At 40.3% G+C, this 22,081-nt stretch overlaps 1 protein-coding gene across 4 annotated transcripts in view; it reads right to left on the bottom strand.

Annotated features, from left to right (window-relative positions):
- Window positions 1-3,294: 3,294 nt before the first annotated feature.
- The window catches only part of gal3st1a (galactose-3-O-sulfotransferase 1a), a 30,838-nt gene continuing 12,051 nt past the window's right edge, over window positions 3,295-22,081 (bottom strand). For 2 of the 4 annotated variants that reach the window (XM_052032241.1, XM_052032240.1), the window contains exons 2-5: window positions 21,405-21,444; window positions 19,179-19,253; window positions 16,380-16,528; window positions 3,295-7,093 (exon numbers count right to left, since the gene is read on the bottom strand). In XM_052032241.1, coding sequence (XP_051888201.1) covers window positions 5,938-7,093; window positions 16,380-16,504 — 1,281 coding nt within the window. In that variant the 5' untranslated portion in view covers window positions 16,505-16,528; window positions 19,179-19,253; window positions 21,405-21,444 and the 3' untranslated portion in view covers window positions 3,295-5,937. Of the gene's footprint in view, window positions 7,094-16,379; window positions 16,609-19,178; window positions 19,254-21,404; window positions 21,445-22,081 lie in introns of those variants that run through there. The other 2 variants (XM_052032242.1, XM_052032243.1) reach the window with 2 other exon arrangements.

Genomic DNA, 22,081 nt, shown 5'->3' on the forward strand with positions numbered 1-22,081 from the left:
ACCGTGAAACGGGGGGGGGAAGTCGCAACAGGGGTGAAGTGCACACACTCTCACACACACACGCAACGAACTAGTACAAACTATCAGGGAACGAACAAATATGTTGTCTGGACCCCCTGAATTGGGGCAAACAACGGCTCTACGCTACTGGGAATCTACTCAGGACGCTCCTAGACCCCTGTGGAAGTGCACCCTCTCACCTGTGGTCTCAACCCCAGCAGCAATCGGAAAAGAGAAAGAGAGCCCACATGTACCATCTTTTATAGGGCTGTAGCGGGGTGGAGCCGCTCAGGTGAAATGAGCCAATGATTCAGGGTCAAGAACAAAGGTGGGTTATGAGCCAGTCCTCAGGTGTGCTCTTTAATGGGTGGGGCAGAGCCGGACCCCTGATTGACAGTGGTACAGCTTCTGACCTGATAGGCAATGCTATCATCCGACCATGGGGGTCAGTAGTGTTGTCACGGTCATCTGATCCCTGGCCTTTCATACTACAACATGTGACTAATAAAGATCTTATCTTATCTTATATCCTCTATCAAATAATCATCAGGAGAACATATTTTGGTGAGACATGTGAAGGAAACTACTTAAGAAAAAATTCAAATGTCTTGATAGTATAGGAATATACAATTCCACTTTCAAAATAATTCTCTAGGTACTTGTTATTGCAAAATATCAATTTATTGAATAAATTACATTGCAAATATACAAGCAAACACAAAGTGCTTAAACAGCAAATGCTCACAAACATTAATACTGTTTACAAGTCTCCTTACAATCCCCATATTATTATCATAAATCACTTTATGAAAGTGCTGGGCACTGACCAGGAACAGTCAGAGTATTTATTTTTGCTTATTCATTAGTAAACATACCTGCTAAATATAAATTGAACAATTTTAAAAGCAAAGAAACAGTAACAAGATCATAATCCAAAATCAGTTGTTTGTGTCAATAAAAAGTCTGATCATAAATAACATATAATAGTTATCCTTTATTAAATAATATTATTACGTTGCTGCCTGATGTTAGAATTTATGTCACCATAATTAATGTTTATTACATAGCTGGTTGTACTGTCATATGTATAAAGTAAAATTTACAGAAATGTTTAAGACAAATAGAATTGGTAGCATTACAATGATGAATGTTGGTTTAGAACCAATGCATGAAAGAGTAGTGCAACCTGTGAGGAGAAGTAATATCTCAAAACCACAAATCACCTCCCCCTATTGTAAAGTAATGCAATGATAATTCATTTCAGTGCAAAGAAATTATATAGAGGATGCCCACACTTACGTATAATGTCAGTCATCTAATCGTGAAACGTACAACTAAGGTGAAATGCAATATAGTTTCTACACATTAATTTTACAAGTGTATTTAGCATTTCATTGAATCATTGACAAACACAAACCATTGATCCCAACACAAATGGCTATTAATCTTTTTACATGTCAGTTCTACATTTATGACTGTAATTGTTGTTAACTGTTGAAATGATCTTGTCAATACAGCTTCTGATTAAACCTTGAGCAATCTTATTAACATTCACACTGATTTTACTATCATACAGATTTCAGATGAACTGAGACAACGTAAAATCATTAAAATGAGTCATTTGTGGAAAAGATTTGTTGTATTAGAATGTGCACTACACTGGCAAATATATAGAGGCAGTCTATGACAAGCTATTTTACGTACCACAGAACCCATTAGTAGGTTTTTATGGGGACTAAAATCACTGCAGTAACAGCAAAATGCTTTACTGATCATCTGTGTTTGTCACTGTTACAGTGTGAACTACGTGTGAACATTCAGTAGCTAATCCCTAATCTATACATATCTCAGTGACAGAATGAGGCAAAATGCTAAGAACAGTAAGAACCTGTAAGTTCCTAAAGGATTGAAACAGTACAAACCAGCGAGTGAGAGAGGAAAGCTCAAAGTAGAACTGAATTGTCTGGGCTACACGCTTCATGGTTGCCTGTGGTCCTCAGTCATTCAAAGTAGTCAGAGCGGGTAAAGTGGGCTGAATGGCTCATATCATGCTGTGGTTCTGAGTAAGAGTATTTTCTGAATATTTCTGTTTATCATTCCTCTCAATAGAAAACAAAGGCTATACTTACAAAGCAGTTGGGAACGCTCAAGAGATTGATACAATGGACTAACTGCCACAGTTTGGCATTTCCCATGTGGAGCTTCACATGGGAAGAGGAGATATTGGGAGTGTGGGCATGGAAGTCAGGTCTTGCACCATTTTTTATCAATTTTAGTAAGCACCCTTTGGTTAAATTCCTTTGCAATGCAATTTGACAATAGGTATTTATAACGTCTGAGTAAATATTACGCATGGGCAATGTACTTAAAGGCAATTAATATATTTTTTGCTCAACTGTTAGCATATAAAAGGACAATATTCCTCTCTGACACATTGTTAATTAACTGATCACCATCCACACAGTATTGCCATTATTTTTAAGTGTGCTGTAATCATGACTACAGCAGTATATATTTTTTCAGTGTATTTATTTAAGAGGATTTTGGTGTACTGTATATACATAATCTAAAAAAAGATGCTGGAGGAACTCAGCAGGCCAGGCAGCACCCGTGGAGAAAAGCAGACGGTCAACGTTTCGGGTTGGGACCCTTCCTCAGGACTGAAGACAGGGAAAGGGGAAGCCCAGTGTACAGAGGGGGAAACGGAGCAGCGATAGGTGGACAAAAGAGACAAAAATAGGTGGGAGAGCAGATCCACCGGGGATGGGTCAGAGGTGGGGAGGCAGGTGGCTGGGGGGGGGGGGGAGGAAAAGGAGAGAGAAAAGGCATGAACATCGAATTCTCCCACTTTAAGTAAACCAACCCCCCCCACCACCTTGCCTCTTTTCTTCCCTTTCCTAGCCTATCTCTCTTTTTTCTCCTCGCCACTGTTTTCTCTCTCCTTTTCCTCTCCTCCCCTCCCCCCATACCGACCACCTCCATACCTCTGACCCATCCCCCAGTGGATCTGCTCTCCCCTCCTCTCCCACACCTGCCTATCACTGTCTCTTACCTGCATCTGCCTATCACCACCCTGTGCCCACCCCACCTCCCCTCTTTTGTCCACTTATCACTGCTCTGTTTTTCCCCTCTATACATTGGGCTTCCCCTTTCCCTATCTTCAGTCCTGAGGAAGGGTCCTGACCCGAAACGTTGACCATCTGTTTTTCTCCACAGATGCTGCCTGGCCTGCTGAGTTCCTCCAGCATCTCGTTGTTTTTTCATCTAGATTCCAGCATCTGTAGTCCTTTACTTCTCTATACATAATCTAAATTCTGAAGTTTGTAATTTGAGATAGATTAGCACCATTTGTTTATACTATTTCAAAGAAATTGTACTATTTTGATGAACAATAAGATTATTTAAGTGTATTGCAGATATATGGCTTCTGTAACTTTGCAGTATAAAACCATTTAAAAAAGTCCATATGGCTGACTTTCTTACTGTGAAATGTTTAAGATTTGCATTATAAATGATCTTGACCTCATCCTGCCAAGTTTCAACTGCTTTAACATTTCAAATCCATTGTATTTCAATGGTACCCATTCAAATCAAATAAGGAACATCTCTTTTGTAAAAGCACTAACAAATTCTAACCAGAAACCCAGAACTGGCAACACAGAACACAAGATAAATGTGTTCTCTATCCACCATCCACTTCTTCCAGACAATAACAAACTCCACAGCCCAGAAACCACAACTGAACCTGAGACTTTTATATGTTTTCTACATATAGAAAGTAAAATTGTAAGATTTGGGTGAGGTTCAAGCGTATATCTGGTCCACTGATTGTTTGTGAGCCTTTTAAAATACAAGAAGCAAAGAAAGAACTTGCATTTCTGTTAAACTTCCATCTCTTACATCCCAAAGTGTTTTACCTCTACTGAAGTACATTCAAAGTATAGCCTCTGTTGTGCTTTAGGAAATGTGGCAGCTTTTTTTGCACCCAGCAAGGTTCCACAAACAGCAGTGACCTGACCATCTTTTTTTTTTGGGTGTTGATTGATAAATAAATCTTGCCTAGACCCAGGGATAGTTCCACTGCTCTTTCAATTCTGTCCCATTGGGTCTTTTATGCCCACCAGTGGGAGCACACAGGGATTTGGTTTAATGATTCATCCAAAAGAGCAGCATTTCTTTAGTAAAGCATTGGAGGATCAGACTAGATTTTCATACTCAAGTATCTGGAGTAGTTCTTGAACCTACAGCCACCTGATTCAGAGGCAGGAGTGCTACTGATTGATCTATACTACCTTCAAATCTAATGATATTGATTTAAAAATTCTGTTCTCTTTTCCACCAAAATTATTTTATACAAATAGTCAATGCCTGGATCTTTGAAAGAAACACAAAATACTGAGTGCTTGATACAAAAAAAATAACACTGTTGTAAGCTACTTGATTTGAAATACAAACACATTCCAAGTATACAGGCAAATTAATGCTTTAAAGTCAACTTTCCTCTTTTGGGTTATACATCTTGGTCTCCACCCGAAAGGTCACATAGATGACCGTGAGCATAGATGATCCTATGTCTCGCACCATTGCTGCTGTAAGGGGATTGTTTAATTGGTTTTATGGTGAATGCCCTGCTGATTTCTTTTCTGCTGACTGGAAAGTTCACTTTAGTGCTAACTTCAGATAATAATGTCTTAATTTTGATTATGTTCCTGTTAAGAGCTTGCTGCGTCAAATGCACTACATAAATGCAAGTTGTTTTTGTTGATTGATGTCATAAAGGAGAAAGAATGAATGAAAATAAATCCTGTCTTGTTGCTAACTATTTGTATGTAATCAGGCTGCAAGTAATATTTGTATCTGCATTATGTTAATAAGAATCACTGTCTACAGGATCAAATGAACGATTTATCTTGGGTATTAAGCCAATTCAGTCACCAGCCACTCAGATAATCCAAAGCTTTGAAAAATGAGAAATATACATTTCATATTATGATGAGTTGCATTTTATCCCAAATGTTTCCACTGAGCCAAACTGAACCTGTAAAATTAATTTGCAGATAATGTTGTAACTAAGAGTTGTACATTTGTCTGGGATATATATATAAATTTTAAAAAGAGACCTCTTACAAAGAGATCAGGTTGATCTGTTCAGCTAATTTATGATAACTTCATACCAACTGAAAGTTATATTACTGTAAGAATGCACTGAGTTGTTAGCCTGTAATGCCTTGCCATTGATGTGATCATGTGACATAGAATTACCTTTGATATGATCATGCATAGAGACAACATAAAGCCTTCAAAATTGGGTGGTTCTGTTAATAAGATGTGAAAAAGCAGTTTTGAATTCAGTCTTTTCGAACCATGTCTGCCTTATTTGGGATTACATATGCAATCTGGATTTCAAGGGCCAGTATAAAATTCCTTACAAATGTGTACTTAATCATTATATAAGTCTTATGTTATTTGATAAGCATCAATCTGAAGGCTTATTGCTGCCTTTCATGAGTCTACATGGAGGCATCAGCCATAGATCTTTAAGCACTCTTATCTTATAGTTTGAAGTTCTGATTTTTCTGATTATATTATTAATTCACAGTTATTTAATTTGTGATCATTCACAAAGTAGAGTTGGGGCTGTAAATAGAGGCAGATATTTTACAGAGCATAGTATGGTGGAACCTTTGATTCCAAATTAATGACTATTTTACTAATAGAAATTAAGGGAAAATAAAGCAAAACACTGACTGTAATCCAGTTGTGTTTGATATATTACATTTTTAATGATTGCCTTTCAATCGCAGGCAATCTGCAATGGCATCAATGTAATGCCCATGGATTTCCTCCTGGTCTGTGGCAATAATCAACTTCTGCTATTCCTTGTGGCTGTCATACCGAGAGCACGTGAATAGGAAGCCCAGTTTTAAAGCTGACCAGCTACCATTTTAACAGATCCCTTATGTAGGACCATAACTTTGTTATCCACAGATTAACTCCTAATTCAGTCAAATATTGCAGCTCAGGGGTGAGCATTTTCCTGCAAAGTTTTCTGTGTTTTCTGCTAATGTTCTTTTTGAGGTTGTAGCCCATGATGGAGCGCTCCCCTAGAGGTTGCCATGGCTGCAAGGATGCCTCCTGAATGGCATTTGCATCCACTGGCCGGCCACCATCGATGCAAATGGATTGCATGTGGTCATTGCGCTTGCGCAGTTCTTCCACATCACGCTCCATGCGTTCAAAGCCATACTGTCTGACCTTTCTCCAGAACGTAGCATTGAAGTATCTGTATAACATGGAGTCAATTTGGTTCCACCTTGTTGCCTTTTCATATAATTCTCCGCTCATTCTTGATACAGTGGAATCTTTCCTTACGTTTAACTTAAAATACAGAATATCATCCATATCCCAACACATTACATCCTTCAGAAGAATGAGGGATTCATCAAAGTATTCAAGAAGCATTACCAGCTCGAATCTTTCATCAATAGCTTTAATATGCTTTTCTACTCTGGGGTCATCAAAATCCAAGTTATTGTCATAACCAAAGTCAAAAAATAACAAATTCTTCAAGTAATGGGAGTTAAAGCCATTTGGATCATAGTATCGGTTGGGTTCCCTGAGGAATTCGGCCAGTTTGTCCTCCCCACTTATTTTCCAGGTGAAAGGGATCACACGACCAAAATAATGAAATGATGATTCAAATAAAAAAGCAGGGTTCCTGAGGATGGTGAAATAAACAGTGTCTTCGGCGAGCAGCTTGTGGATTTCTTCACTGTTAAACCTCATGTGATTACAGATGATATTGAAGCAAATGCCCGGCCTGTAATCCTTCACCTGGCTCCTGTCAAAGTAGGATGGGTAGTAGAAATCATTCCTGCCATTGGGAAAGGCAAATTTCAGCCGGTGCTTCTGACCAAAACGGAAGAGGATATTGAGGATAGTGCTACTGGCGGTTTTATGTGTCTTCATGAACATGATATCTTCCTTGGGAATACAGGTTTTGCTCAGTTCTGGGTTGGAATGGGAGTTATTTATCTGGGGTACGTTCCTGGCATGCGTAGGTTTATAAGAGCAAGAATAAGGAACAGGAGCTCTGTTAACAGACAAAATATATTATTAAGAAAAGACATTACAAATTTCAATATTATTCAAGATTCTTCAATATTAAATCCTTCTTAAGGAAAGTATCCATTTGTTCTATGAAAGGATATATCATTGAAAAATATACAATGTAATAGTGTGGTTTCCACCATACAGTGTTAATAACTTTTAAACATCCTATGGAACTTGGGTTCACAATGTGAAGTATTGAACAACTCATCAAGACCTCCAACAAACTATTTCCCTTTTACAATCAAGAATAAAAATACTATACTGCTTCCCTGAACTTAAATAAAAGAACAGTAAACATATCAGCAAGTATACACTTATAGATTTAAAACTTCAGCCACCCCTTTGGTCCTCTCACTCTCTTGGCCCCTATCAGCATTTCCGGTGTGCCCCATGTCTCCCCAGTGCTCCCTCTGGCTTCAGGATTCACCAGGAGTTCTCTTGAGCTCCTTTGTCTGTAGCTTCCTCGTGTCTACATTGTCTTCCAGCACAGGCCAGGAGGTCTAAGTGTTCACATGCTGTCATTCACTAGAAGTGTTTTCTCTTTCTATACTGACTGGGAATCTCCTTTAGTTCCACTTTCTCTACTCCACTCTCTGCTCCAGGTTTGGTTGCACCCTGTTCTGAGCCAAAGATCCATCAACATCTCTGTTGGGTTGTATCCAGTAGTGAAGTGGGCTGTTGTCCTGTATTGCAGTTAGAAGGCTGCAGTTCTGCGCTGCATAAACCTGAACCCTCTTAACACACCCTTGATTTGTTGGGAATTCATGATGTCTGACCTTTCTACAGACATCAGATTCATTTTTACCCTCCACCCACTCCACCCTCATCAGGGGATATGTGTTTTGTCTCCCTTTGTAAACTTGTACTATGTGTCCCACTTTGTTATACTGGGAACTGTGAGCTGCCTCATACGGAGAGAACTGAGTTGAATGGTTGCCCTGACAATGATAACAGGGTTTCCTGCCCTTCATGTGACTTGGGATCAAATGAGAAATCGCCATTGTTGTTGCACCCGTCAACGTACACACTGCACATCTGCATCCCTCGATTAACATAACTTCCGCACATTCTTCAACAACATTTCTATTGCAATGCCAATGAAATGTGCCTTTCTTCCTCTTACAAATCACTTTGTTTTGCTGGAGTCATTTGCTCCTGCTAACTTTATGAAATTACTTGCATGGAGAAATATCTCCATTCATTCCAAATATGTACTAAACACATCTTGTGTTTTGTCACAACTACCTAAAGTTCCAGAATATCTCGGTCTACCATTTTCCCCAAGGTCAGTTTCCATTTACAATTCCCCAGTAATGCTGAGGTCTGTCCCTCGACTTGTGCTTTCTTTCACTCTGTCTCATTTCCTCCATTTTGAGTTTCCATGAACTTCCATCCTTGTGGCCACTGAGGTACAGCATCCGGTTTCTCTGAATGACCATGGTATGGAAGTGTTCAGTGAAATCACCATGACTCAGGAGCACCAACAAACATAACTATTCATTCCAATGAGTCTGCCAGACTAACTCTGCATGTTGCAGCCCAGACACCAACTGACACTGTACATAAGATAGGAGCAGACAAAAAGCCGTTTACGATCAATGCTCCACACATACACACCCCATCCATACTTAAACACTTATGTCACAAGTCTATGCAACTATGCTTCCGTTTCCAGAATCAATTGAGTTTCACAAATAGAGTTTTTTTTTTCTTCTGCTGATCTAGGCAATGGTTAACGAAACAAATTAAATAAAAGGTGAAAATGAAAAGCTCATAAATTTATTGAGGAGAAATTGTTCCAGTCACTGGCACCAAGTGGTTACTGCATATTGTTTTGCTTCTACAAATTTGGTTCCTTTCACTTCAACGGATCTCCTTAAGTCCTTGTTAGATGGAAACTGCAACAATGCCATACATTTATCATTGCAGATACATGTTGAACACACAGCAAAGCGCCATGTAATGCATTTTGATAGGAAGACTGAGGAGAGGTAATATAGACAAAATGGAACAATTTTTTATGAAGTGAGAGTCCCAGCGCATATGTGAGCTAATCTCTGGCGATCCTTGGACAGGTTGAGAAGCACATGGGATCTTTGGTTTTATAAATAGACACCAAGTACAGAAGCGGGAAATCAGCGTAAAGGCCCCAGCTGTGGTATTATTTGTGTGCGTACAATAACAAGTGTCTTGTCCCAGGCACATACTTTGGGAAATACATCAAGGCTTTTAGCATGGGTACAAAGGGAATTTACTAGAATGGAACCAATGATCTGGGATTTCAGTTACATGGAAAAATTTCGTAATTTTAATTTAGAAAAGTGGAATACGAGTGAGAAGCAGTGGGAAAAAATGGGAAATGGAATTTTGGCCCTGTGATGTTTTGTTCTATTATCTCAAGATAAAATATACAACAGCTTTAGATTAGGCAAACCAATTTTCTTTTTATACAATTTTTTAATAAAAATGTTAACTCAAATTTTCTTCAACTGCACTGTAAAGGTATGTATGTACAAGAAAATAGGAAAGGGTAGTTATTGGTGATGTTACTGGACTGGTAATCCAAAGGCTTGGATTAATAATTGAGAGGCGAGTTCAAATCTGCCAGAACAGCTAAAAATTAATTAAACAATTTGGAATAAAAAGGTAATATCAGTAATGGTGACCATTAATGTATGGACTGCCATAAAATTTCATCTGGTTCTCCTCAGTCCATTAGGAAAGATCTGGAAGTCTGCCAACCTTACCCAGCTGACCTATATGTTACTGCAAGTTCCCAGGAAGATGGTGGACACCACCAGGTCCTCCACATGAACACCTGGGGACATGCATGAAATGGCAGAGTGTAAGACATAGTGGACCTACAGATTACTGAATCAACAACCAGATACTGTGATAGTCTCAGAATGATACCTCTTAGCTAATGTCCCAGACACCTCAATTATCATCCTTATAATTGAAATTTCATTTCATCAGGTCAAACAGAGGCAAGGACGCCTCTTGTTGATTACCACGTGTCTCCTCCCTCAGCTAATGAGTCAGTAATCCTTTCTGTTGAAGACTGCTCTACTAGCTGCACCATTAAAGCACGCTAAGAGCTTCACAAGATCTTTATGAAAATGAGGTGTAAACTTGATGGAGCTATACTCTACATGTATACTAAGCAGAATGCAAAGATAGAGCGAAGTCATTCCACAATCAATGAATTGAATCAAGGCTCTGGAGTCCTACCATCTCCAGTTGTGAATGGTGATGAGCAACACAACAGCTAACAGGACAGAAAGCCTCCGAGAAACTCCCATCCTCAATGATGATAAAATCCAGCAAGACACAAAGCTGGAGTGTTTGCAAGAGGTCAGGACTGAGACACAAGAGACAGCAGATGCAGGAATCTGGAGCAACAAACAATCTACTGGAGGAACTCAGTGGGTCGAGCAGCATCTGTGGGAGGAAAAGAATTGTCGATGTTTTGGGTCGAAACCCTGCATCAGATCAAGATTGAACCCAGGTAGGTGAGAGTAAAACTGGGAGTGAATGATCTATCTCAACTTCCACTTTGATGTCCCCTCAATCACAGAAACCAGCCTTCAACCAATTCAATTAACTCCAGATGATTTCAAAGGCAAGAAGTTGGGTGCTTTAGGCACTTAAGTGGCAAACTGTGCATGGAGCCAGAGGATATAGGTGAGGTCTTAAATAAATACTTTTCACTTGTAATCACTAAGAAGGACATTGCAGATAGAGAATTCACGGGGAAGAATGGTGAAATTCTAGAAAATGTGTTATCACCTGGGACATTCTTTCTTCTCTCCTCTTCCCTCGGGTAGAAGATACAGGAGCCTGACGGCACGTACCACCAGACTTAAGGACAGCTTCTACCCCACTGTGATAAGACTATTGAACAGCTCCCTTATACAATGAGATGGACTATGACCTCACGATCTACCTTGTTGTGACCTTGCACCTTATTGCACTGCACTTTCTCTGTAGCTGTGACACTTTACTCTGTACTGTTATTGTTCTTACCTGTACTACATCAATGCACTCTGTACTAACTCAATGTAACTGCACTGTGTAATGAATTGACCTGTACGATCGGTTTGTAAGACCAGCTTTTCACTGTACCTCAGTACAAGTGACAATAATGAACCAATACCAATCATTAAATAGGAAGAGGTATTGGATGTTTTGGTGGGCTTAAAGGTAGATAAATCTCCATGGCCTGCTGAGATATATCCCAGGCTGTGATGGGAAGCAAAGGAGGAGATTTTTAAATCTTCGCCAGCCAGATGTGAGGTGCCAGATGATAGGTGGGCAGCAAGTGTGGTGCCTTTATTCAACATGGGCTGAGGTAAGCCAGGGAATTACAGGCTATGTGTCTAAGGTCAGTGCTGGTGAAGTTATTGGAACAACTTCTGAGGAACAGGACTAATAATCTACAATAATATAGAATTTGGAAAGGCAGAGATTAATCAAAGATAAACAGCATGGCTTTGTTAGGAGGTGATCCTGTCTTGCCAATTTGACTGAATTTTTCAAAGGGGTGACAAAATGTTGATGGGGTAGTGGAATTGAGCCAGTGGACATGACTTCAGTAAGACCTTTGACAAAGTGCCACATGGGAGACTGGTCCAAAAAGTTAGAATCCATGGGATTCAAGGCAAGTTAGCAAATTGGATCCAAAATTGTCTTGATTTTTGGGAGAGTGATGGTGAAAGCTGTTTTTGTGACTGGAATTCTATGATCAGTGGTGTACCGCAGGCATCTGTGCTGTGACATGTACCTTAATAATGTGGATACAAATGTAGGAGGTATGATGAGAAAGTTTGTAGATGATGTGAAAATTGGTGATGTAGTTGATAGTGAGTAGTGTGAGGTATTAGGTAGATACTGGTCAGTTTGTAAGACAGGCAGAGCAATGGCAGTTGGGATTTAATCCTGATAAGTACAAGCTGATGCTCTTTGGGAAGACTAATCAGGGTAGGACATAGACAAAGAGTGGCACAAGAACACAAGAAAATAGGAGCAGGAGTAAGACACCAGGTCCCTCAAGCCTGTCCACCATTCTACATGATCATGACCAATCTATGCTGGCCTCAACTCCTCTTCTGTGCCAGTTCCCTGTAACCCTAAGGCCCAAGAAGGTATTGAGGAACAGAGGAATAAGTCCAAGGGTCCTTAAAGGCAGCAGCAGGGGTAGACAAGGTGGTGAAGAAGGTGTACAAGTTGCTTTTATTAACTAGGTTATACAGGAGCAAGAGGGGTTATGATATAACTTCATAAAATGTTGGTTAGGCCACAGCTGGAGTACTGGGAACAGTTCTGGCCGGCACACTATAGGAAGAACATGCACTGAAGAGTGTGCAGAGGACATTCACCAGAATGTGGCCTGGAATGGAGCGTTTCAGGAATGAGCAGAAATCTGACAGGCGGAGTTAGTTTTCCCTGCAGCAGAGGCGACTGAGGGGGGAACTTGATCGTGGTAAACAAAATTATGAGGGGCATAGATGGAAGGAAACACTTCCCCATAGCAGCAGTGTCTAAACCTAGAGCACATAGGTTTAGGATAAGGGGTAAGAGGCTTAGAGGGGATCTGAGGAGGATTCTTTTCACTCAGAGAGCAGTTAGAATCTGTAATGCACTGCCTGAGGGGATAGTGGAGGCAGAGGCTCTTGCAACATTTAAATATCTAGACAGGGACTTGAAATGCCATGGGACAGACAGCTACAGACCAAGTGCTGGTTAATGAGATGAGTGTAGATAGATACTTGATGGTTGGCATGGAAATGGTGGGCTCTGGATCTGATACTCTGACCCTATGGCACTGGATGCAAGGAGGCCAAAAGGGTGGCAGTATGGTGCTGCAGATAGTGCAGTATATCACAGCACCAGTGACCTGGATTTGATCTTGACCTCTGGTGCTCTCTGTGCAGAGTTTGCATGTGACTGTGGGGGTTTCATCTGGGTGCTCTGGTTTCCTCCCATATCCCAAAGGTGGGCTGTTTATTGGGTTAACTGGCGATTGTAAACTTCCCCAGTGGAGATGGGTGATAGGACAATAAGGATGGCATTAATGGGCATTTGTGAGAGAATAGGTTACAGGGTAGTAAATGGGTGGATAGAATAGCTTCGAGAGCTAGCATAGACTCAAGGGCCAAATGGCCTTCTTCACTGTTGTAAGCAGATATGAATATATAAGTAGCAAGGCTGTAGTGCAGAAGGCTTGAGATCTGGAACTAGTTGTGTCTCTGCCCAAGCTGTTTCATCACAGCTAACCAACAAAGTAGATAATTGCTCAGGTATGTTCTGACCACAAAAATCAGGACAAATCCAACCTTCTCATCAGTTTACTCTCAGCAACAAGGTCATGAAAAGATTTTCCACAGTTATTTCAAGCAACAGTCCAAGGGAATACCTACTATCACTGATCTGGGGTGTAAAGAGCACAGCTGATCCTGGTAAACAGACAGCGAGCTATCTGACATAAGATGCATCAAGCTGAGCCCAATGCTGTTTTCATTTAATTTGGTAAACATTCTGCAAATCACTGGATACAGCTCTGAAAATACAACCTTAGTTTTCCCCTCCATCATTCTAAGGAAGCTGGGAACCAATGAACTGAAACAAAAGCACAGATAATGCACTCCCTGTCATCGCAGCTAAGGGTGTTATCTCAGCACAAACCTGTGATAAAACCTGAGATCCTCCTGATCTCATCCTTCAAGCTGCCTGCAAACTTCGACACAGTTACCACAACATCCTCCTCTCCAACTCTCTTGACTTGTTCCATTCTTATTTATCCAGTTGCAGCCACTGACGCACCTGCATTGACTTCTCTTCCTGAAACAAAAACAGAAAATGCTGGAAAGAGTCCACAGATCAGTCAGCATCAGAGGAAAGAGTTTCTGTTTCAGATCCAGACCCAACCATAGTGCTTCAGGTCCCAGACCTAAAATGTTAACTGTTTCTCTTCCCACGGATGCGAGCTGACCTGCTGAGTGTTCCCAGAATTTTTCATTTTTATTTCAGATTTCCAGTGTTTACTGATTTTTACTTCTCTTCCTATTCCTGCACTATGATCTCTGGCCCTCTCCTTTTTCTCATCTACATACAGGCCTCCAGTAACAGCATCCGAAAACATGTCAGGTTATACAAATACATTGATGGCACCCAACTTGATCTCAGTACGACCTCTGATGGGCTGGGGCCCAGTAATGGATGAGCAGAATGGAGACACATTAAATTCTGCAGATGCTGGAATCTGGAGCAACACACAAAAAGTGCTGGAGGAATTCAGCAGGTCAGGCAGCATCCATGGAGGGAAATAAACAGTCGACGTTTTGGGCCAAGACCCACTGAATACTGGGCAATGAATCCCATTGCCTTCAGTTCTCACCTCAAACTTTGTTTCCAAGTCACTGATTCTATTCCATTATCTGGGGTGACGATGGTATGTTATCCGACTCCGAGGGCGTTTCCAACCACGCACCCACTCCACCATCAAAACCACCCAACTGCACCTCTGCACCATCCATCTCCCTCAGCTTAACTGCTTCTGAACCTCCTGTCCAAGTCTTTGTACCACCAGACGTGATGATTCCAATGCACTTCCAGCCGCCCTCCTGCATTCCACAAGTGAGGGTAATTCATATCATCATTTCATTCTAATTATCTTGTGTTTGCTGAGCTGCACTGGTTTACATGCTATCCCTAACATTGCTGCTAGCTCCAACTTTTCTTCTTTTACCACACTTTTTAAAAACCTATTCCTTGGACATCCACCTCAATATCTCCTTAAAAGGCACTATGCCATTTTCAAACCCAGTACAATGCCACTAGATTCACTTGCTGGCTGAATTGTTCGAAGGCTCTTCTTAACCAAACAAGGTGTCAAATTTGCATTTTATCATTTAGGTCGAATTATGCTGGAATTTTTAACCAAAGACAACAGCATAAAATGCAGAAAAAGTCCCTGTACATTAAGGGCTTGATATGTTTTCAGGTTTTATTGGTAATAATATCTCCAGCCTCCTCCCCAAGCCCTCTTATAAACATCGGTTTTAAAAATGTTTTTAAAATGATCACACATTGGAGTACCTCCTCCCTCCATACTGGATATCTACAACACACCATGCACACGCAAGGTCTGCAGAATCATAGGGATGACCCTTCTCATCCCTCCCACGACCTATTTGTCCCACTGCCGTCTGGCAATTGGTACTGGAGCATCCAGGCCAGAACTACTAGACTGTACAACAGTTTTCCCCCCCAGGCTGTCAGGCTCCTGAATACCCTGCAAGCAGTTTCAGACAAATGCCGCATCAAAAGCCCAAGTTTGCACAACGGCTGCTGCTGAACATGTTTATACATTTAGTGCAACACACTGAGTTCTGTATTTTCTTCGTCCAACTTGGTTTTGCACTAACCCTGCACTAATTTTGTATTCTGTATATACCGTTTTTTGCTCTATTTGTACTTGCACAATTTTTTTGTCTGCGTTTATTGTATATCCTCTGTTCTATGTACGTCCTCTGTTGTGTGAGTCTGGGGGAAACGACATTTCGTTCCTCCATGTGTTTTTATAGCATATGGGTGAATGACAATAAAGTAGAACTTGAACTTTGTGTTGGTGGTACATTTATATGACGGCAACCATGCACTTTGTTTTAGAATGTGGTTTTTAAAATACTGTGCATAAACGTAATAGAAAATACTTGTCAAAAACCTGAGCAGGGAAGTTTGGGTTAAAGAAGACTGGAACTGTTAAAAAGGACAGCAATAAAATGGCTTTGAATGCGTGGGTATGATTTATTGTCCTTACCAACTTAGTTATAAATTATTACAGAAAATGAAAGTTGGTGCAACTACCTAAAATTTTTAATAAAGAAAAACATTTGTTTTTTTTTACCAAATTAGCGGAAAGAAACACCTGGAAGTGAAGAATGAAACAGACGCATTTCAGCCCCTAGCACATTCAGTTGTATTTCTTGCAACGAATAAACTTGAGCTATCTGCCGGCAGAGGTCGGTCTCTCCGCGTGGTCTTCAAGGTCAATGTGAAACGCGCACCAGTCGCTGGGAAGTCGGGATGAATTCAGACGACATTAGCGCACAGGATAAACACAGGTTGCGATGTACAACCCGCCACGTTTATTTTGGAATCCCCATTCCAAAAGGAACATATCCTGAAAATGCTGTACTTTACACATCACAACACTTCTAAAACCCAACAGTCAAGTTCAGGAAAATGTGAAGAGAGAGACTTACTCCTGGAGGCTGAATTGGTGAGGCGGCGCCGCAAAAGAATACAGTAGGATCATGCAGGTAGTGAGCAGCGTCCCCAGTACGAGCCCCTTGCACATCGACTTCCATGGCTTCACTTGCTTCAACATGGTTTGCAGCCGTTCTTTACCCAGCTGTTGGAAACAGCACAGCCCAAGGGTCAGTTTCCTGGACGCGATGCAGCTGAACCGCAGCAGCGAGGTGGGAGACTGTGCATCCCGTCTGCTCGCCCGCCTGCGCCCCATCACTCTCTGCCCTCTCTGAAGGAAAGAGAACCCGCTGCCACCACAGTGAGCACCGTCACAGAGCCGGTGAGTGACAGCGCAAAGCTCCCGCTGAGACTGCGTGCGCTCAGGTGGCCGCTTGTTATTGTTTTTTCCAGCGAGTCGCAAGGTGCCCCAGTGAGAAAGGAGGGAGCTGGTGTACCTGGAGGCTGTAAATCAAACCCAGGCGCCCTTTCCTTTCCGCTCCAGTGATCTGCACTGGCAGGTTTTGCATTGGCAGGTCAAAGAATGAGTTCCTTCTCCCAGTTAAACATAAACTGCGAATGTTATAATCCTGCAAGAAATACAGAAAAGGCTGGAAACACTCAGCAGGTCAGGCAGCGTCTTTGGAAGGACAAACAAGAACGGTTCAGATTGACGAGTGTTTTCAGTGTTTCCTGTTTTTGTTTCAGGATTATAGCGTTTGCAGTTTTTTAATCGATGGACCGAATGGCCTCATTCTGCTCCTACATCTTGTGGTTTTCCACCTCCCCAGCTCCCAGTATGGTACTCCAGACAAAGATTTCCTCCTTTTTTTTAGTCCTCCAATCAACTGGTTTAAACCCAAAAATATCAGGGTGGGCTGCCCCTCCCAGAACCACATGATGTGGTGGCCCTGCTCCCTTTCAAACTGGCTGGAGATGACTTGTCATTTGGTCAGGGTATTCGTGTCAACTGTGGACCGGAATCTCAGCCCAAACATCTGGAAATCTGCAGGCTAAAGGGGGAAAATGCTGAAAATACACAACAGGTTTGGCAGCATCTGCTGGGGGGGTGGACAGAATTATCCCCTCAGGTAGATGACCTTTCACAAAACTGGAAAGCAAATGTTGTTTGTTAAAATAACTTATCAGTATGGTAACTTATTCAGCTCTGGCTGAAACCCACGGAGTGTGGCCAGTGTTTTAAGATCCAAAAAATCACAACAGAGTAAAAAACACGACAGCTGTCCCGCCGCTGTTGTAACAACCACAGTGTAAAATTGTTATGGATATAAATCACTGCACTTCTTTTCTCTTGTTTGAGACATTTTTTTCTATGTTCTTAGATGCAGTATTGTATTTGAATTGCTTCAGTATTTTGAAATTAGTGAGGGGTTTTATGGCTTAGAAGAGATAGGCATTCAAATGCCCAAGTCCAATTTAAATTAAGTATTACAATGAGGCGGAATGCATTTTGCAGCCCTCTAAACACAATAGTGAATTCTACAATTTCAGGTAATTTGATTTATCGGTCTATATCTGTCGTCCACGTGTGGTATTGGCTCCACTTGTTGGTTTTTACTTTTGGGAGTGAAGGACGGGCCCAGCCTGACCTCCCAGGCTTGTCCTCCTGCTCTGCATTTTACAACTCCCACATTCATTTTCCATGTTCTTTTGTCCATGTTCTCACCCTCTAACTGCCCTCATTATAGGAAGGATGTGGAGGCGTTGGAAGGGGTGCAGAGGGGATTTACCAGGATGCTGCCTGGTTTAGAGACTATGCATTATGAGAAGAGACTAAGGGAGCGAGGACTTTACTCTTTGGAGAGAAGGAGGATGAGGGGAGACATGATAGAGGTGTACAAAATATTAAAAGGAATAGATAGAATGGACAGCCAGCGCCTCTTTCTCAGGGCACCAATGCTCAATACAAGAGGGCATGGCTTTAAAGTAATGGGTGGGAAGTTCAAGGGAGATACCAGAGGAAGGTTTTTTACTCAGAGAGTGGTTGGGGCATGGAATGCGCTGCCTGGGGCAGTGGTGGAGGCAGGTACATTGGTCAAATTCAAGAGATTACTAGATAAGCATATGGAGGATTTTAAAATAGAGGGATATGTGGGAGGAAGGGGTTAGATAGTCTTACGTGTGGTTTGAAGGTCGGCACAACATTGTGGGCCGAAGGGCCTGTATTGTGCTGTACTGTTCTATGATTCACTCATCGGCCAGGCAATCTTGTTTACACCTTACCTCCATGGTCACCTGAGTTTTCCCCGTCAGGTCCTCGCCCCTGCAGCTTAACAAATTTCTTTTGTCTCCTTCCCAGTTCTGTGGAAGGGTCTCCAACCTGAAACATCAGCTCTGTTTCTCTTCCCACAGATGCAGCCTGATCTACTGAGTATTTCCAGCATTTTCTGTTTTTGTTTAAATTAGAGGGATTCAATGAAGAAAGGGTTGTTGTTAGGTTACCTGGTAAATATGAATATAGACGCCAGCTTAGTAGTTGCTGAACGCAGTCAGAAAGGAGGGGGGGATTTCTTCTTTCACACAGTTGTGAATCTTTGGAATTCTCTACCCCAGGGAGTCATGGAGATGGAGTCATTGAAGGCAGAGATTGACAGACACTTAAACTACAAGGGAGCCAAGGGCTATAGGGAGAGAGCAGGAAGGTGCTGCTGAGGCTAAGATTGAATCAGCCATGATCTTGTTAAATGGCAGAGGGGGTGACCGACCTCCTCCTACTCCTGATTTTATATTTTTATGATCCAAGCAGTAAAAGCACTACAGATTTGTGGCAGTAAAAAGTGAAATGATTTTCCTACCTTAAATAGTGATCACAGCATGGATATCCAATGACTTGCAGACATATCCTCCTGGGGTCCGGTGTTAAATTCCACCTTAGTCATAGAGAACAAACAGAGTTAATTGCAAGGGCAGAGGGGAAAGTAACACTAGCATTCTTCGATGGAATAGTACTATCAATAATAGAAGCTGCTGCGTAAATGGAAACTATTTGGATTATACACAACAACCTCTAGACGTTACCAAGATACTGAAGTCATAAGCAGATTTCAACATGGCAAGAACATATGTCAGAAAAGATAAAAGCCCCAACTTCTGTGTTCAGAAACGACTACGTATGGAACTACAATCCCTTAATCATCTATCTATCCCCACAATTATTAGCACTTCCTCTGGACTTCCTCCAGTAAAAGGTGCACATTGACTGGGGGAAGGAGGCATGGAAATTTAAACCTTTGTAAATTTTGTTAATGTTTTGTAAAATAAAAATAAATTATATTTGGTTTTAACTGTGCCTTCAATTATGTTTTATATATTTTAATGTTTAGAGCCTAGCTTTCAGTCTAAATTGAGAATAAATTACTTCAAAAGTAGTTGTAGAGCTTATGAATGCAGAGCCATCCATGGAGGAACAATGGAAATATTGGTACTGTCAAGGTTAGAAGTGGAGCAGCACAAGTATCTTGTAGAGCGAGAGGAGATTGCAGGAATAGGGATAGCCGAGGCCACAGAGGCATTTGAAAACAAGGATGACAAGATAAAAATGGAACATGCATGATCAAGATCGAAAGTAAACCTGCAAAAATTGGGGTAAGGTGTGAACGGGACATAGTGTGGGTAAGGACATGGCAGCAAGGTTTTGGGTGATCTGAAATCTGTGGATTTTAGAACAAAACCTTCCAGCTGGGAATCCGTTGGGATTCTTAAATCTAGAAGTAGCAGAATTGTGGAATTGTGGATTAGGATTTCAGCATCAGATGAGCTGAGCCAGTGGTGGAGTTCTTTCTTTCTTTTTCAATCTTTTTATTAGTTTTCAAATTATTACAGATTAATATATAGCATCAATGTTTGTACATGTAATACACAGAGATCTGGATAACAATCATGGCATAGATAATCATAAAGAACAATAAGATATAAAAAAATCTGTAGATCCAACGATCTCTTAGTAAATGAATATAATATAAAAGAAAGGAAAGAAAAAGATTTATTATATAAATTAAGAAAAGAGAAAAAAACCCAAATCAATAAGAAAAAATTATAAACAATATAAACTAAACTAAACAGAAAAATTTAAAAAAAAACAAACAAAAAAAAAGAAAAAGACTGGACTAAAATTTCTCAGTAGAAACAGAGCAATATTATGTCGTCAACTCCATTCCTCGAAGTTGGAAAGTTATTGAAAGGGGATCTACCACGTGAAAATATTGAATAAATGGACTCCAAGTTTCTTCAAATTTAAGCAAAGGATCGACAGTACCGCTCCTAATTTTTTCCAAGTTTAAACATGATATAGTTTGAGAGAACCATTGAAAAGTAGTAGGGGGTATTGGATCCTTCCATTTAAGCAAAATGGATCGTTTGGCCATTAATGTAACAAAAGTAATCATACGGTTAGCAGAAGTAGGTAAATGGCCAGACTCTATCCTTGGTAATACAAAAATTTCAGTGATAGGGTGAGGTCGTGAATCAATCTCCAATACATAATTGAAATAATGTTAAAAATGTCTTTCCAATATTTTTCCAAAAGAGGACAAGACCAAAACATATGTGTCAAAGAAACCACGTTCGATTTACATCTATCACATATAGGATTTATATGGTTATAAAAACAAGCTAGCTTATCTTTGGATATATGGGTCCTGTGAATTACCTTAAACTGTATCAACGAGTGTCTGGCACACATTGAAGATGTATTAACTAAATGAAGAATTTTCTTCCAAGTCTCTGTAGGTATAGATGTCTGGAATTTTGCTTTCCTATTCATTCTTAATTTTGTCTAGTGATCCTGGACGTATTTTTAAATCATAGATTATTGCTATCAAGCCCTTCCGATAAGGATTAAGACCTAAAATTTTTTCCATAGTTTCAGTTTTGTAAGGTGTCGGAAAAGAGGGTATAGTAGCTTTTAAAAAATTTCTAATCTGCAAATATTGAAAAAAGTGTGATCTAGGCAAATTGTATTTGTTAGACAATTGTTCAAATGATGAAAAACAGTTATCAATGAATAGATCCCGAAAACTTACTATTCCCTTCCTTTTCCATATGGAGAAAGCTGAGTCAACTCTGGATGGATGAAAGAAAAAATTAGATTGAATGGGACTTGACAAGTTAAATTTCTTCAATCCAAAAAATTTACAAAATTGAAACCATATTCGTATTGTATGTTTAACAATTGGGTTAGTCATATGTTTACTTAATTTGGTAAGTGTAAAAGGGAGTGAAGCACCTAAAATAGAAACTAATGAAAATTCAAGTACTGATTGGTGCTCAAGGTGTACCCATTTGGGGCATTGAATTACATCTAAATCTTGTATACAAAAAATTAAATATCTGATAGTAATTGCCCAATAATATAATCTAAAGTTAGGCAGGGCCATACCACCATCCTTTTTTAGTTTTTGTAAATATTTCTTACTTAACCTTGGGTTTTTATTCTGCCAAATATATGAAAGAATTTTAGAATCAATAGTGTCAAAAAAAGATTTTGGGACAAAAGTTGGAATCGCTTGAAATATATATAAAAATGTTGGTAAAATATTCATCTTAATCGCATTAATTCAGCCTACCAATGATAAAGACAGCGGAGACCACTTAGTAAATAATTGTTTAACATGGTCAATTAAAGGCAATAGATTAGCTTTAAATAAGTCCTTATGTTCTTGGTAATTTTAACACCTAAATCTGTAAAATAATCAGTTAC

The sequence above is a fragment of the Pristis pectinata genome, chromosome 17 (assembly GCF_009764475.1).
Source record: "Pristis pectinata isolate sPriPec2 chromosome 17, sPriPec2.1.pri, whole genome shotgun sequence".
In the NCBI taxonomy this organism is placed as follows: Eukaryota; Metazoa; Chordata; class Chondrichthyes; order Rhinopristiformes; family Pristidae; genus Pristis; species Pristis pectinata.